Source organism: Pyrus communis, chromosome 12 (genome assembly GCF_041283825.1).
Source record: "Pyrus communis isolate YQ-2024b chromosome 12, ASM4128382v1, whole genome shotgun sequence".
Lineage (NCBI taxonomy): Eukaryota > Viridiplantae > Streptophyta > Magnoliopsida > Rosales > Rosaceae > Pyrus > Pyrus communis.
Genome location: NC_142576.1, coordinates 11,304,876 through 11,322,243, shown reverse-complemented (window position 1 = coordinate 11,322,243; position 17,368 = coordinate 11,304,876). Strand labels below are relative to the sequence as shown.

At 34.2% G+C, this 17,368-nt stretch overlaps 1 protein-coding gene across 1 annotated transcript; it reads left to right on the top strand.

The window, feature by feature from the left end:
- Nucleotides 1–7,848: 7,848 nt before the first annotated feature.
- On the top strand, nt 7,849–10,312 carry LOC137746118 (transcription factor RAX2). The gene is made up of 3 exons (XM_068486187.2): nt 7,849–8,382; nt 8,510–8,639; nt 9,105–10,312. Exons 1-3 carry the CDS (start codon nt 8,247–8,249, stop codon nt 9,796–9,798), a joined length of 960 nt encoding a protein of 319 aa, XP_068342288.2. The 5' UTR covers nt 7,849–8,246; the 3' UTR covers nt 9,799–10,312.
- The last annotated feature ends 7,056 nt before the right edge of the window (nt 10,313–17,368 follow it).

The following is a 17,368-nucleotide window of genomic DNA, read 5'->3' as shown; positions in this document are numbered from 1 at the left end:
CGGTGGGTGTGGTGGTGCTGTCGTCGCCGTCGTTTGTCTTGATTTGGGTGTATGGGTGTGTGTAGATCAAGGAGAAGGAGAGGGGATTGGTGCGAGAGAGAGAGAGAGAGAGAGAGAGAGAGAGAGAGAGAAAGAAAGAAAGAAAGAGAGTGAGTGAGCTGAGAGAAAGAGTGTGACCTCAAGGGAAAGAATAGAGAAGAGGAGAGAGTGTTGTAAAAATAATAAAAAGGGATACAGAAAATCCCAAAAGGGAAAAGGGGAGATCCGGGTAGAGTGAGGGGATAAGGGGGCAAAATGGTAATTTCATAAATCCGTTAATATGAAAACACACATAATTTGGGACGGGGTTTCACAGTTAAGGGACCAATGATCATGAATTTGTAGTTGAGAGACTATTGCTCCAATTGAATTAAAATTGAGGAACTATTTCTACAATTTCGTCTAGTTGTTTTAATGAATATAGTTGTTTAAAAAATAGAAAAGTTGATTTTAGTCTATTTTGAAGGCATAATTTTAGTGAAAACCCAAAATTTGTACATCTTCAAATTAAACTCTTTAACTAATATGTTGGTAAACTTTCCTTTTTTAAGGTGATGAATCAAATCAGGGTTTAGACAAAACTGGGTGAAATTTTCTTTTTTAGCCCCTAGAAGGCACATAATATGCTCATTTATCATATGCATTTGATAGCGTCCCAAGCCGAAATATCACAAGTCCCACCTCGTCCCGGACCATCGCAAGAAAAGCTATAACCATTCAACTATTAATTTTTTTTTTCCAATATTAATTATTATTATTAGCTTGTTATATTTTTTTTTTCCAAATAATTTTTTGATATTATTTTCCTTAGTTATTGTCAAATTGAATGCCTTTGATTCAAAGATGTTAATGTGATAATTTTCTAAGTCTTAAATTAAGGCTTATTAGCTACACCATTTGGAATTCTATTTTAATTTCATTTTACCTTCTGTAACTTAAAAGTTACCACTTTATACCTTGAAACTTAAAATTTGTTCCACTTCGACTTATGAACTCTCTCTTCTTCCTGACAGTTATAGGTCGTCTCTTAAAACATATATGTGACCCAACACCCAATAAGACTATATTACATGTGCAATAAGTTTGAATATAAATCTCTATTATGTGTCAATATTCAACAATCATAGAATCATAAGTTTAAAAGAGATTGAAGAGATGGAAAAATAAAATAAAAAAGCAATTGATTAGCCTGGCTCATCCAAAACAAACCTATTTAAGAAACTAACATATCTGGGGCAATGTGGAGTGAATTTTGAGTATTATAGAGACCATTTTCAAGTTTTAGGGGCAAACTAAGTCAAAATCGAGTTCTAAGATGAAAATTGAAGCGAATTTTGAGTTACAGGGAGCAAAGTACGTGAAATAAAAATCGAGTTTCCGGGGACGTAGCTAAAAGTAAGTCTTAAATTAAAGTAACTGACAATTTTATGAAATAATTATTGGTGTTCATGTCCAGTTGTTCCTAAAACCAAGCCTCCTCATGTTGCTCTCCAAGTCACTTGCAAGCCTATTTGCTATCTAATTTGCTTCTCTTTTAACATGACTAAGTTTGGATTGAAATTTTTTTTGAAGGAATGAATGAAAAACGTTAATTATTGGCCCTAAATTAGAGGTATCATCACTTTGTTTTTGCAAAACAGCTATTGTAATGATAGAATCTCCTTCAAATTCTGCTTTAATAGCTCATAACTCATGTACAAACATGACACCCCTTATTGCAACGATCAACTCTGCTTGCAATAACGAAATCACTTCCACATGCCTACCTGAGAGAGCTGCCACAAAATCCCCCTGTTGTCCCTTACAATCACCCCAAATCTACCAGTATTATTGTCATAGTCAGTAGGTTGCTTGAGTGGATTATATTTATTAGTGCAGATAGGTAGGTTTTTTTCACAATTTTTTTTAACAAACAATATTTTCTACATTAAAGGGAAGAGTGGACTAAGCCTCACAATGAGCCATCAATAATGTGGTTCAAATTTGCCAAAAATCGAACTTAAGATCTCTCACTTACGAGTGAAGAGAAATACCACTAGACCGTAGTACTAAGTGGTTTTTCACAATTAACATTGTTGACTGGGTCTAAATCAAAAGACCCAAAAAAAATCGATTTTAGCACATCGCATGGTTAACCAATGTGGCATAAAACTATGGACTATAGTTCCACTTACATTTGTTGTGAAATCCCGTTCATGGATTTCACTATTGCAAATTACGTATTTGTATTAAGCGGATTTTATATTATTTTCAAGAATTTATATTAAATTTTATTAAATCTAGATTTTAATTAAACTAATTACAAAGTTTGAATTTTGGTCAGTAATCATTAAAAATTCATGGAATTTACAAGGTCACACTAAGTATAATTGGATAGAGCTGGATTCTACGAATGCGTAGGTGAAAACCGTTCGTGAATTGGAGTTAGAACGAAGAAATTAGAGGCTTTGAAAAAAAAAAAAAAAAAAAAAAAAAAAAAAAAAAAGCAGAAAAGAGACTGGAAACTGCCAGATGGCAACGGGAAAAAGGAGGAAAACGAGAGAAGAAGGAGGAAGGTGACCGATCAGAAAAGGAAAAAGGAGGGAAATGAGGGAACGAGACCCTCTCTTTGACCTGCAACCCGACCCGGCGGCATCCATGTTTCCCGATGCCTTTCACGGTGGTTTCTCCAATGAATTGAAGCCAATTACCACCTGGAATCAACCTAGCATCACTTCCTCTTCCAATTTCATCAAAAATTCGAGTTAATTTGGCCTTGATTTCATGAAGAACTCCCCGGTGAGTTTGTGGTACAATCAACCACCACCCCAATAAACTCCCCTCAACCTCAGGAACAAAGCCCATGCATTGGTTAAGGCATCGGAGTTCGTTTTGGCATCGAATCAAGAACACCCATTTCTAGGGTTTATGGCGGATCAAGGCGTTTTCAGGCCATTTCCCAGCTGAATTGGACTGTGACCCAGGTATAAAAAAAAATTATTCCCCTTGACTTGCTCTACATTTCTGTAAAATTTGGTAATTTTTGGAGTTCATCGAAAAATTGGGTTTTCGTTCGTCGGAAATTGCAGCATGTAGCGGCGCGTGGCCAGTGGGCTAACTTTGTCTTTCTAGGCTAAATTCAATACCCCGAATCCATATGTGACATCCGATTGATGCAATCCCGTCGTTTGAACATATTTTTGTTAGAGGCTGCTGCTTGATCATTATAAAAATCGACGATCCGATCATTAGATCGTTATCAAACTTTAATATGTTATTATATGTAATATTTGAGGACCTTAGGAACTTACGGATTGAAAATCCGGTGGCCAAATCTTCCAGATTGATCTACTAGGGTTGATTTTGATCAAAATGTTCTTAATCGTTCTTGAATACTAAATTTAGTGTTACTAGAGACTAAGTAGCACTTAGTGAGGCTATATCGGTTAGTAATATATATCTCAGTTTACGTGTATGGTAACTATGATGACAATGTGAGCCTAGAATCCTATTAAAAGTATCTCGTGGAACTTGTATGCTTGTGTGACATGTTAGTGGTCATGAGAAATTGATAGTGTAGGTGATTACATTGTAAAACATAGGGTGGAGATAAGGATAAGTAAGTTGTGTGCTAATCTAATTGAACCATGTAGCAGAGGTACATGGATGGTCCTACTTGGTATATCCGTGATGGGTGATCATTGCCTGCATGATTAGACTATGCTTATAGTTCTGTTTAGTTTATCTGTGGGGGACCATACACATTCTAGAAGTAATCTCCATGGGGGACCATACACATTCTAGGAGTAATCATGCTTGGTATATCCGTGATGGGTGATCACTACCTAGAGTTATAGGATACAGTCCTACTTGGTATATCCATGATGGGGGACTGTTAGGGGTGATCATTCTTGGTGTATCCGTGATGGGTGATCACTGCCTACATTATTAGATTATGCATACAGTTCTACTTGGTTTATCCGCAATATGGGACCATACGTATTCTAGGAGTGATCATGCTTGGTATATCCGCGATAGGGGACCATATGTATTTCAGGAGTGATCACACTTGATATATCCTTGATGGGTGATCACTGCCTGTACGATTAGATTATGCCTATGGTTCTGCTTGGTATATCCGCAATGGGGGACCATATGTATTCTAGGGGTGATGAGGATTAGTTGTACTTGATACATTTTGATAGGCCACCAGATTTTAGTTGGATTATGTTGAGTGGTCTAGAATCCCTAATCTTGCTCATTTCCATAAGGTTAGTCCGACCCTAGATTCGAGTGAATAGGAATTGCTCACGGTAGACGTTGTGTTTATAAATTAGATTTATCAAGTTATTAGTTGGAATCCAGGTAGAGAATTATGTAGAATTCCTTTATTAAATTTCATGAATTGATATGTGATCTTATTGATTGATTAACGTAGTTAAATGATAACATCGTGCATCTTTGATTCTTGGGATTGATTAATTGGAGTGATTCTGGAATGATGTTGGATATGATTGTTATTATTATTATTAGATTAGTTGACCATTGTGGCTAGAGAATAAAATTGTGCTAAGTTGATTGTCTTTTTTTTTTTTTTCTTTTGAGATGTTGCATGCTATAAATTGTGGTATTATGTTGAAACATAGTGATTTATATGATGGATGAAATGGAAATCTTGATTGTCATGTGGGTTGTTATGTAGCCTAAATCTAGTAATTCATGCTAGTCAAGTCCCAATAATTGATTGAGGAATGTTATGCCTTCTTGTTAGAACGCATTGGGATAAATGTTTGAGTTTAGAGAATGGTGAACTACGAATGGCTTGATCCCTTCTTAGGGTACGTAGGCAATCTAACGCAAAGGTTAGATGCAGCCATGAAATAAAAGAGAATGACTGTGTGGTTAAATCATTGATTGTGTTTTGGTCTTGTCTCGGAGGCGAGACAAAAGATAAATAGGATTGTGGTGACGTCACGTGTCAGTCTTGGACGTATGTTGGGACCGAGGTGTGACATTTGTTGAGTGTGAATTACTTCCTATATTGCAAATTGGTTTTAATGTGAAATCTCAACTTTCTTCATAATATCAAAGCATGTTGTCATGCATGTGAAATTCAATGGTCAAACATACTTCCATCACCCAATTTGTGTTGATGTATTAGGCTTGAAAATTCGTCACATGTGAAGGTGTGTGTGTTGAGAGTAAATTCTTCATTAGAAAAAAATGAATCATGCATGTGCTTATAAAGAATTAAACTATCCTCGTATTACTAATTAATTTTACAGAAAAACATCTTTCTTCTAAACATTTGGCATCATATTGATGCCTAATTCCTAAGCCCTTTGACCAGTTACCCTTATTAGTTTAAACGACAAAAAAAGAAAAAAAAATTAGCGAAAAGTCAAAAAAAAAAAAAAAACTTCAGTTTTAATAAAAATGACAAATAAAAGTATAGTGAATAGTACCAGAAAAAAGGTAAAAATATAGTTTTTTGTTAAAAATGAACAGTACTAGAAATGTTTCTTTAAAATAAAAATAAACGCATATACTTGTGATCGTAGCATACATTATTGGCCAAAGGGTAAAAGAATCGCCATGGAAGCCAATTAAAGCACGATGTTGAAGCTATCACCCAAAAAAGAACCTTCCTAAAGTTGATGTATCCTCCTTTTCTGGCATTGGAAAAGGTTTCAAAGCTTTTGCTTTATTTACCTCGAGCTTCCTATATTTACCATACGATTATGGGACCAATCTAAGTGAGATACAGTTTTGAATTGTCTATACCTAGCTATGTATGAACATCGATTAAAATATACAAAACGTGATAAGACCAAGAATCACATTACCAAAAGTCGCTTAAATTAATTCAAAATGGAACATGGTTTGTTGACTAAGCTCTTTAACCTAAGGAAGTCTAACCATGCGACTTATTGTTGCTGAAAAAATAAGGAAATTCACTCCTAATTTTTGACAACTGGAGCTCATATAATTTTTATTTATTTATTTGTTGAATAAACAATATTGTCTACATTAAGGGGAACAAAGTGTGTTAAACTTTATAATGGGCTAGCAATAATGTGGTTCAGATTCATCTTTGACAAAAATTAACCATGAATCACATTACCAAGGTCGCTTAAATTAATTCAAAATGGAACATGGTTTGTTGACTAAGATCTTTAACCTAAGGAAGTCTAACCACACTGGGACTTATTGTTGAAGAAAAATAAGGAAATTCACTCCTAATTTTTGACAACTGGAGCTCATATAATTTTTATTTATTTATTTTTTGTTAAATAAAGAATATTACCTACATTAAGGGGGAGGTAGTGTGTTTAGTCTCATAATGAGCTAGCTTCACATTCACCTTCGGCGAAAATCGAATTCAAGACCTCCCACTTACAAGTGAAGAAGAATACAACTAAACTGTAGTACTAAATAACAATTTTTATTTATTATTTTAAATACTATATAGCGATACACAAGCTATGTCTTGTCTATGATCATAACACAAGAACATTAGTTGCAGTATGCCAAATATGACTGACATTCATTTATTGGTACATGGTTCTCAGTCTTAAAATTATTTGGTGACCATGACTCTATTTTCTTTGCACATTTGCAAGTAAAATTAAGAAAACAAATTGGTTCGTAAGTCAAGTGATATGCCACTTTTTTATATTTAAAAATGCATGTAACTTGAAACTAATTATATTTTGACTGGATGTTTTGCCCTTAAAACCGACAGAGTTGATTTTTATTTATATCTCACATACTATTGACCAAACCCAATTGATTGAAAATTAAATCAACCTCATGCATGCATGCACCTCACTCAAACGGTCACAGTTCAAAGGATACCAAATTTTCAAACGCTCTCTTTCCATTTCTTCAATCCCTAGTTTTTGCTCAAATCAACCAACTTCATTATCGAAGGGTTTAGGTACGTAGTTTATACACTAGTTATGTTGTTCTCGCATATCAAGTGCTCGCACATCACTTGATGGGTGTGGACGACATAACCAGTTTATAAGATCTTTTGGTAACTCATTGATTTCGGGTTCCATTAGAACTCCGAAGTTAAGCGAGTTCGCGCGAGAGCAATCCCATCATGGGTGATCCACTAGAAAGTTCTCATGTGAGTTCCCAGAAACAAAACCGTGAATGCGTGGTCGGGGTCCAAAACGGATAATATCGTGCTATGGTGAAGTCGAGCCCGGAATGTGATGGAGGCCTGAGCCGGGATGTGACATTTTAACCCAGTTGAAGGAAAAAAAAATACCACACACCAAAATCAATTAATCATAATTATCCTCTAACAAAAGGTCTACAATAATATTAGGTGGTTGCTCGAATCAAATAGTTTCTTGCTCGGTCCGTAAACTGAATCTCGTAAGCCTATGCTCTCATCATTGGCTTGTATTACAAAAAGGAACAAAAAAGTTTAGAGGAACATACATGGATACTTTGGTAGTAGCGCACCAACGTAAATTAAATGCTAGAGTAATGATTTTCACATTCTCATTTTTCTTTCCGTGCGCATTTTTTTAATTTTTGGTCTTTTGATTTTCATTGACTATTAAAGGAAAAAAAGAGAAAATTTTATAAAAGACAATGTGAATGCGATTCTCTTATTTTATAGAAAGTTTTAACGAAAAGCTCACGGTACTGTTCATTTTAACGAAAAACCACATTTTTACACTAAAAAGTCAAACCTGGTATTATTCACTTTACTATTTATTTTGTCCTTATCATTAAAACTCAAAATTTTCAAATTCTTTTCATTAGTTTTCCTTATTTTTTTTTATATGTTTCGTGACATAAGACCTTGATGAAGCTTGGGATTCTTTGTGGTGTTGGAGGAGGAAGAGACCAAGTAAGGTTTAGACCGGGAAGTGGGGCGAGAGGGTCTATTATTCTATTAGTTTTATGATGGAAAGTTCTCCGAGAGGCTATTAGGTCTAGTAGGTTCAATTCCTAACAAACAGAGAGTTGGAAAAAGTTAGGAGATGATTGACATTAGAGAGGCTGTCCCTTGACTTCTGTTCTCTCTCAATAAATAATATCCCCTGAAAGCAGCAGTCACCATAACCTCTCTTCCAAGTCCTTCTCCTTCCTTGAAACAGAGGCAAAATTAGACAGCAAACTTCCGCACACAAGTATTCACCACTAGCCTATTTGTATTTGAGAGAGAGAGAGAGAGAGAGAGAGAGAGAGAGAGAGAGAGAGAGATGGGGAGAGCTCCTTGCTGTGACAAGGCAAATGTGAAGAAAGGACCATGGTCACCTGAAGAAGATGCAAAGCTGAAAGAGTACATAGAAAGATATGGAACTGGAGGGAATTGGATTTCTCTTCCACAGAAAGCTGGTATGTGTTTTTTTATTCATGTAATCACTTTGATCACATGTATTTGTATAGGTTTTTTTTTTTCAACCTTTATCCCCATATTTTGTTTTTGATAATTACTGAATTGCCTTTTGGTTTGCAACTGCAGGTCTTAAGAGATGTGGGAAGAGTTGCAGATTAAGATGGCTAAACTATCTCAGGCCCAACATTAAACATGGTGAATTTTCTGATGAAGAAGATAACATAATCTGCAACCTCTTTACTAACATTGGAAGCAGGTACCCTTCTTTTTTCTTTTTTCAAATCCTATTTTCCTCTACAATTTCCCCTTTTTTCCCTTCAATTCTTTAACAATTTCCCCACCTGGGTTTTCAAAAAAAAAAAGAAAAAGAATTGTTTAAAAGAGAGGAACTTTACATCTTACAAAGAATATTGTATGGGCTATATGCTGAAAAATTTCTTAACGTGTAGGTTCAGGACAATGACCTTACAATAAGGGTTGAAAGATTGTTTAAAGCGCGTAGTAATTACGTAGTCTTTCAGACTGAATTTGTGCCTGCATCTAAATTATTGAATTTATGTTTTAATTTCTTGGGTTCTTTAATTTTCTTTCATTATTCAAATGTAATGTTTTAATTTCTTGGGTTCTTTCCTTGCATGCCACGTTTAGATCTAGATCTTTTATGATAATTTCATATGCAGTCACATTTCTTTTTACGGCACTAAATTACACCAATGTGCAGGTGGTCAATTATAGCAGCTCAGTTGCCAGGCCGGACTGACAATGACATAAAAAACTACTGGAACACTAAGCTAAAAAAGAAGCTTATGGGCATAAGCATTCTCCCATCCCAGCGGCTAAAATCTCACTCGTCATCATACCAAGGGAGCAGCACCAGCACTAGCTATTACACACAAACCAGGTCTTTCACCAACACTTTGGATCCCATTTCTTTTTCACAAAGTCTCATGAGCAGCACTTCTACTAATGCTGCTGCTGCTTCTGCACTCCAAGTCCCCCAAGAGAGCTTTGTGGGGAGACACATGCATCAGCAGCATTACCAAGTCACAGATAACATCTTGATGTTTGGAGGTGAAGCAAGTTGCTGCTCTTCTGATGGGAGTTACAGCAATCATCAGATCAGAGAAAGAGAGTTTGAATATGGTGGTGCTTATGGCGGCGGTGGCGGCGGTTCAACTAATGGGGAGGTGAAGTTACACATGGGTTTAAAAAATTATAATTGTTTTACTGGGTTTGGAGGAGATCAGAAAATTATGGAGAATAATTCCAGTGGAAATAGTGGGATGTGGGAAGATCAAGCACGATTAGACTATGGACTTGAAGAGATTAAGCAGTTAATTAGCAGTACAGGTAGTTGCAACAACTTTTTGTTTGATGAAAACAAGACACAGGAAAAGGTCATGATGTACTACTGATGCTGACTGTGTGAATAAAATCATAAAGATCTGGAGAGGTTAGGAAGGGATGGGATGGAGATTTTCAGGTTTCGATAGTTTTTGGAGAGAGGGAGAGAGAGGGTTAGGAGGTTTTCTGATGTGTGGGTGAATTTTTTTTTATTTTTTATTTTTGACAGTACATGGTAGACGTTTGCTTTGTGCATTTACTTTTTGGGAAATGATGGGTGCATCACCTTTAAAGAACAAAATCTGCAATCTTAAAAGCCAAGCATCCTCCATGTCCTCAGTCTTTTCTTTTCATCCTAACAATTATTTCTTCGTACTTGTGCATTGTTCCTTTCCATGGTCAAGTTTGGGTGACGACAAATGTTTTCCGGCGACAACGGATTCATGCTCTCGAATATTCCTAGTTCATGCATCGTAAAAAATTTCCTACAACGAATTCCTGTGTCCATGTTGTGATGTGTAAGATAAACAAAAATTGTAAGTCTTAGATCTTTATGGATATTAACGTCTTAAGAGTTTTTAATTATTTAGTGTTTACAGCATTTCCAATTATGCTCTTTATTTTTGTAACTAAAATGAAAAGTTACTCTAGTAGCTTCCGAAAAAGTTCTACTCCAATCATACTCTCTAGTTTAGAAAGATAACGATTGTGGACCAATAGGTAGCATTCTTATTTGAAATATTATTAAAACATTAGTAATTAACGCTAGAAACTTCTTTCTCACTCCTATATTTCGGACCTCTAAGGAGACTCTCTATCTTAAGAGGTGAATAGGGCGTTGGAGATAGAGTTTTTTCTAAACCTCTTTAAAATTGAGCTAGGAGCTCATCTAGGCAGCCCAATTGAGATGCTCTTAAATTTCATGTTAGAGTTTAAGAAGGATAGTGTTATTCACACATCCATTTTGTACTTTTCACACGGCTTTGCTAATGTTTGGTCATTAATACTCTTCAATTTCCGATTGTCAGAAATTTAGAGAATCATGTGAAAAATAAAAATAAGTGTGTGGATAACATTATCCTTTAAAAATTAAAAATAACTTGGAAGTTAATCCCAATCTCAGTCCTAATAATTTATAGAACCAACAATATTATAGAACGGAAGGCAGGCATATTAAGCCAAAACGCATATCTCATTGGCGTCATCAGTTACGTCAGTTCCTTGTTTATGCACTGCCAACGGCACACGTAACATGATAATTTGGCATGGTCGATAATAACTAGTGCTAATTATTTAACAAATTCCATCTTGTATTTTTTTTTCCTTAAATTTTGTTGAAAAAGTCATCAAATTATGGTCAGGATTTTGGGCATGGGAGCAAATAGGACAACTAATTTTCTTTGGAGGCCTTGGAAGTAGAGCTGATTATGCCATGGGGTTAAGGCTTAAACATAATTTAAATTTTAAACTATGATTTTTAAATCATAGCCTGCTGTTAAGCAAGCATATTGTCGTGGAGAGTTATCTGTCTTTTCAATGGTTTATTAATTAATTAATTGCAGGCAAATAACATGTGAGGTGGGTGTCAATAATTGATAACACTTTTGATTAAGACTTATGAGGTAGTGAGAGGGGAAGATCCATCCTTGAATTAAAACAAAAAACAAAAAACAAAAACACGTAAATGATGAACAAAGGAAGGTAATTCCCAAATTATACTTCTCCTTTAAAATTTTTATGTGTTTTTTTTTTTTAATTTAAAAGACAAAAATAAACAAAAGTGTATAGAATGAGAAAAATGTACAAAATTCTTGTCTCATAAACAAATTGAACTTGTGAAGTAATCATAACGTCTAGCGTATAACTAGTTGTATATCTTTTTATGTCTATCTTTCTCATCATGATGGATAATACACAACTAAAAATAGCTAAGGTTCTCCAATAGAGCAGGGATTATTAAAGGGAACTTGATGATGCCTTTGGGGAGGCTTGAAGGGTTTTGCTGGTTTGTTTTCCATAAGAAAGACAGAAAGCAATGTCGAAGATAAATGCATTGCATAATTTGCATTGACCTCTTCCAACATATGTTTTGTCTGCTTTCTGCTAGAAGATTAGACTAATGTGTTTTGCCAGCTATAGGCATTATATAAATGGGATTAAACAATTATAATTGTCTCTAAAGCAATGGAGAAAGGTTTCTTATCAGGACTGTCTTTTCCAGTGGAGGGAAAAAGGTAGAAGTTGCGGCACCAACTAAACTGACCCACGAAATTTCTAGGCAACCTTGTGCAAAAAAATCTCTTTAAATTAATCTGGAGTTTTGGACGTTTGTATAGAATGAGGATTCGGATTTTCTTTATAAGAATTCAAGAGAATATTTTATTATGTATGTTCATCGTGAGATTAATTTTCATCAGGTACTATTTGTATTTAATTTTAAATAAAAATTCAAAATAATTTTTAATTGAAAAATGACAGATGAACGGACACGATCAAGTGATCTCCAAAATTCTTAGGATCCGGATCCTATTCCGTTTGTATAGAGAGGGTTATGTGGCTTACGACCAGTCTGTTGTGCATAGCCCATATGCAAATAGATATTACAAATCTACTAGTCTTAGTTCCCTTCTAATCAGTTCTTAACTTGAGCTTTGTTCGGCCAATGGCTCGATTTTAAACAGTCATACAGAATTTTGTCATCTGATTAGGGGTCTGTTATTATACAAATTGTTGATATATGCCACTGTTTCTTCTTTTCCATTTCTTTGTTCTTCAAGTCCTAGATACTGGAAGCAACGACGAAATTAAGAATTTTAATTGAAGTGTACGGTTTAACCTAAAGTCTCCACCTATTAGTATACTTGCATCGTTGTATTAAAGAAACATGAACACTGTAGTTGTTCTTCTATATATAAAGTCAACACAAAGGTAAATAGTGTTTTTGGTGTCTTCAAGCTTCAACAAAAATATTTGGACAAAAATGCCCCAAGACAAAAACCTTCAAAGGCATCCCAAAATAACGCATCAAATAAGACAGTGACATTTTCGTCATTTTAACAGTGTTTTTTTAATAATTATTTTTTTGTGCTGATTTTTTTTATAATTAGTGCCTCACAATAGGTTAGCAATAATGTGATTCAGTTTCTCTATTTTTAAACACGTTCAAAACATCTTAAGAGACGTGTAATGCAAATTATAAAAAAAAAAAAAAATCTTTAGCACACGGATAATAATGTGATTAAATTAGTTGTCAAATGATTGTTTTTTTTTTTAACAAATTATATTATCTACGCTAAGGGGGAAGGGGTGGGCTTAGCCTCACAATAGGTTAGCAATAATGTGATTCAATTAGTTATTTATTAAATATTATTTTCTCTATTTTTAAACACGTTCAAAACATATTAAGAGGTGTGTAATGCCGGTTATAAAAAAGGTCTTTCGCATGTGGATAATAATGTGATTAAATTAGTTGTCAAATGATTTTTTTTTTAATAAACGATATTATCTACACTAAGGGGGAGGGGAGTAGGCTTAACCTTACAATGGGTTAGCAATAATGTGATTCAATCAGTTGTTTATTAAATATTATTTTCTCTATTCTTAATGTAAATTCTATAGAGACCAATTTTATTATATGAATTCAGCTGCTTTAATTGACTTATAAGGGTTTCTTCTAGCATGATCTAAGTTTATTCATTTATTTCTTTCCTTTTGTCAATTTACGCATATAAATACATTTAAGATGTGTAAGTCGCACGTAGCACACCGTGATTCAAAAAATGCCTTCTGCACGTGCATGAGCGTGTGCATGAAGGCTAGTTTGTCTATTAAGTGTGGGTGGCAAACACAATGTTGGGAGCTTTTTTTTTTCTTCTTATTAACTAGCCTTCATGCACGTGCTCACATGCGTGCAGAAGACATTTTTTAAATTACAGCATGCTACGCGAGACTTACACATTTTAAATGTATTTATATGCGTGAATTGACAAAAGGAAAGTCAAATATTTGAAGTAAATGAATAATCTTAGATCATGCTAGAAAAAACCCCTTACAAACCAATCAAAGCAACTGAATTCACATTATAAAATCGGTCTTTCAATTTCCATCTACATTCTATTGAATTTACATTAAGAATAGAAAAAATAAACAACGGATTGAATCACATTATTTATAACCCATTGTGAGGCTAAGCTTACCTACTCCTCATTAATGTAGATAATATCGCTTGTTAAAAAAAATAATAATAATAATAATCGTTTGACAACTAATTTAATCACATTATCATACGCATGCGAAAGATCTTTTTTTTTTTTATAACAAACATTCTACGCCTCTTAAGATGTTTTGAACTTGTTTAAAAATCGAGAAAATAATATTTAAGGAACAACTGATTGAATCACATTATTGCTAGCTTATTGTGAGGTACTAATTAAAAAAAGAATTGTACAAAAAGAATTAATTAATTAAAAAAAACACTATTAAAATGATGAAAATACCCCTACATTATTAGGTGCATTATTTTGAGTTGGTTTTGAAATTTTTTGTTTTGGGGGCATTTTTGTCCAAAACATTTTGGTGAAACTTGTGACTCCAAAAGGGGTTGTTGGCTTTATATATAGGGGTGTGTTATCCACATATCCCATTTTACTTCTCACACACTCTTTGTTAATTTCTGTCATTTGACATTTTTCAATTCATCCGATCCGACGGCCGAAAATTAGAAAGGTATGTGAGAAGTAAAAAAAGGTGTGTGGATATCACATCTCTATATATAAATATGAGTGAGGAAATAACATGAAACTATTACAATTATTTAGAGAATGAGAGTTTTGAACTCATGACGCATCAGTAGAAACTCAGAGAGAAACTTGGAAAGCATAGGTAAAAACACTATACCCTATCCACTAGGAAGTTGGACCACGTGCAAAATAATATATAATTATGTTGTGTTTTGATAATAATCAACTAGCAGTTAAACACTTGGTAAATTGTATTTTTAACAGTGCTACGAGCGGGAAATGTTGTGTCATAATGTTTCGTTAATTGTAATGTAAAACTGCAATAGTTAAGTAAGAGTGGACCAATTTCTTTAGATCCACTGAATGGTGTTGAACCGTTGACCTAACGTAGAGCCAGTTTATTAATGTTAGAGCTCTTTATATATATTTTTTATACTTTGAGAATAATCAGCTAGCAGTTAAACATTTGATAATGTATTTCTCAGTGCTATATGCGGAAAAGTAGTGTCATGGTGTTTTGTTAAATTTGATGTAAAACTGTAATAGTTGTATATAGTTACTATAAGGGACATGATTTTTCAAAGTTTTATGTAATAAACAATTTAGTAAAAAAAATCTATCGAGTTACATTTATATGGCGGTGGGGTGGGTGGGTGTGTGTGGCGTCGCGGACGACGATGGTGCGGAGTGATGATAGTATAGCAATGATAGTGGATGGTTTATGGCGATTGAAATGGTGGTGAAGATTGGGCGGATCCATATAAGGATCTTGGAGGTTCCGGGACTCTCTGGAAGTTCGAAGAAATACTTGTGATCGATCTTTGGGACCCTCCAACTATTTGGGCAGGTTCAACGGAGAGGCTTGTTGCCTCCATGGATGTGCATGCAGCAATACTTATAACAAAGAAGAAGAGGTTTCTAATTTTTATTTTAATCCTCCAAATAGTCTCAACCTCCCAACTTTAAACTCAAGTTACCCCATCCCCTAGCACCATTTGCCGTTCCACCACCTCTAGCTGCCTAAATTTATTTCTTCCAAATTCATTTAAGTTTTTTAATTCTAGACTCTAGTCTCAACTCTCAATTGTAATATATATGTTACTTTAACAAATTTCATCTTTGTAGAGTCATTAATTGATGCGTTATGTTGCTGAGGAGAATTTGTTGGTTTTATTACCTTTGAGATTAATCTTGATTATTATTATTATTTTATTTTTTAAAAGTGGGACAACTAGTTGCAAGCCACGGTTATCCACCCCTTCTAGGGGCCTAGAAGACTCACAGAGGTATTTCAGCTTTCTTTGCGCCCTTACCACTAGGCCACTTGATGTGGTTGATTAATTTTGATTATTCAATGAACCAAATTCAATAAAAAAAAATAGAGTTATGGAACCAAACTAGTCTAATATATATATATATATATATATATATTTATTTATTTTTTTAACTTTTATCTTGGGAACCCCCGATCTTGAAATCCTAGATCCGCCACTCTGAAGATGGTGATGGTGGTGGTTGCATAAATGGTAGGGTGTGGTGGTGGGGTGTTAATACTTAATTTCCGAAAAATCGGAAACAAGTCCAAATCTATTTCAAAAATTTCATATCATATTGGAATATTTTTAAATTCAAAATTTTAGGAATCAGAGTAATCCAAAATTTTCGGAACATTATTCGTGGTTTATGTATTTTACAAATTTTTGCATATTTTCCTACTTTTTTTGTATATACAATTCATTGTTCTTTTTTATAATTTGACTACAATACCAACATTTATTTACAATCACAATCACGAGGTTAGATTAACTCGTATGAGTATATGTATTTATACAATCATCATATGACCGTCGAAATGAAGATTGCATTAGTATTGAATTTTGGTGAAATATTTCAAACTTGTTATGATAAAATTTTCAAAAAAAATTCTATATTTTTCTTATAGTTTATTTGGTGAAATTTTGAAATATTTCGTAAAAATTCAGATCAAAATTCGAAATCTTTTGAATCTCAATGTCTCTCATTCGGATAGAAAAATTTCATATTCGGAGACAGAAATTCTAATCAAACTTGCACCCCTACTACCTATTATGCATATTAGCCATGATAGTCTTTTGTAATCAAATATATCCACATATGGTTTTTATTAATTTTTGTATTACAACTGATATTTCTACTCTATACTACTTTGAGACATGGAAGTGGGTTTGAACCCTGCAAACAAACAGTGAGATGAACGTAAATATTATAATCATCAAGGCAATCCACCACAAATGTGATGCAACCTCATATGCTTGATTTTGCACGCTAATAAAGCACCTTATTTTAAAAGCCAAAATAGAAGGGGCCAAAATTGCTTGATTAATCTTTTCAATGAAATGTTTAAACTGAATCTCAAATTAAAGTTGAAAAGATTTAGTGGGGTCTGTAATCTTTTGTTCAATTTCGTTCTCCTCAAAATATAGCTTTCATTACATTACTTTCGTTCTAAAAAGAAAAACCTTTTATGATCACAAAAGAGGTTTTGAAGTATAAAATTTGCATTGACCTTCATGACCGAAGTTGCAAAACGTGCCCTTCATCCAGAGCTTGCCCGGTCATCTTAATATTTAATATAGGCATTATACAGGCCTTCATCAGTTCGAACACATCTTACATGACACAAATACATCACAATATGCGCGTCTTGCACAATGACAAATACACCACAATATGCGCGTCTTGCACAATGACACGACGCTACATATAAAGTTCTCTCTAATGACATTGCATGATTAACGTAGAACATCACAATTGCAGTGCCCCCTTGCCATGTAAGTCGCTCGCCATCAATTTTTTGATGGAGAAGTTGTTTAATGTAGCCAAATGGAAGAGTCAAAAGCTAGTAATACATGAGATAATGACA

Bases quoted from the DNA above. Each gene is read 5' to 3' on its own strand.
- LOC137746118 (XM_068486187.2), top strand. From the start codon at position 8,247: ATGGGGAGAGCTCCTTGCTGTGACAAGGCAAATGTGAAGAAAGGACCA. The intron at 8,383-8,509 runs GTATGTGTTTTT...TTGCAACTGCAG, and splicing joins TTCTCTTCCACAGAAAGCTG to GTCTTAAGAGATGTGGGAAG. The intron at 8,640-9,104 runs GTACCCTTCTTT...ACCAATGTGCAG, and splicing joins TTTACTAACATTGGAAGCAG to GTGGTCAATTATAGCAGCTC.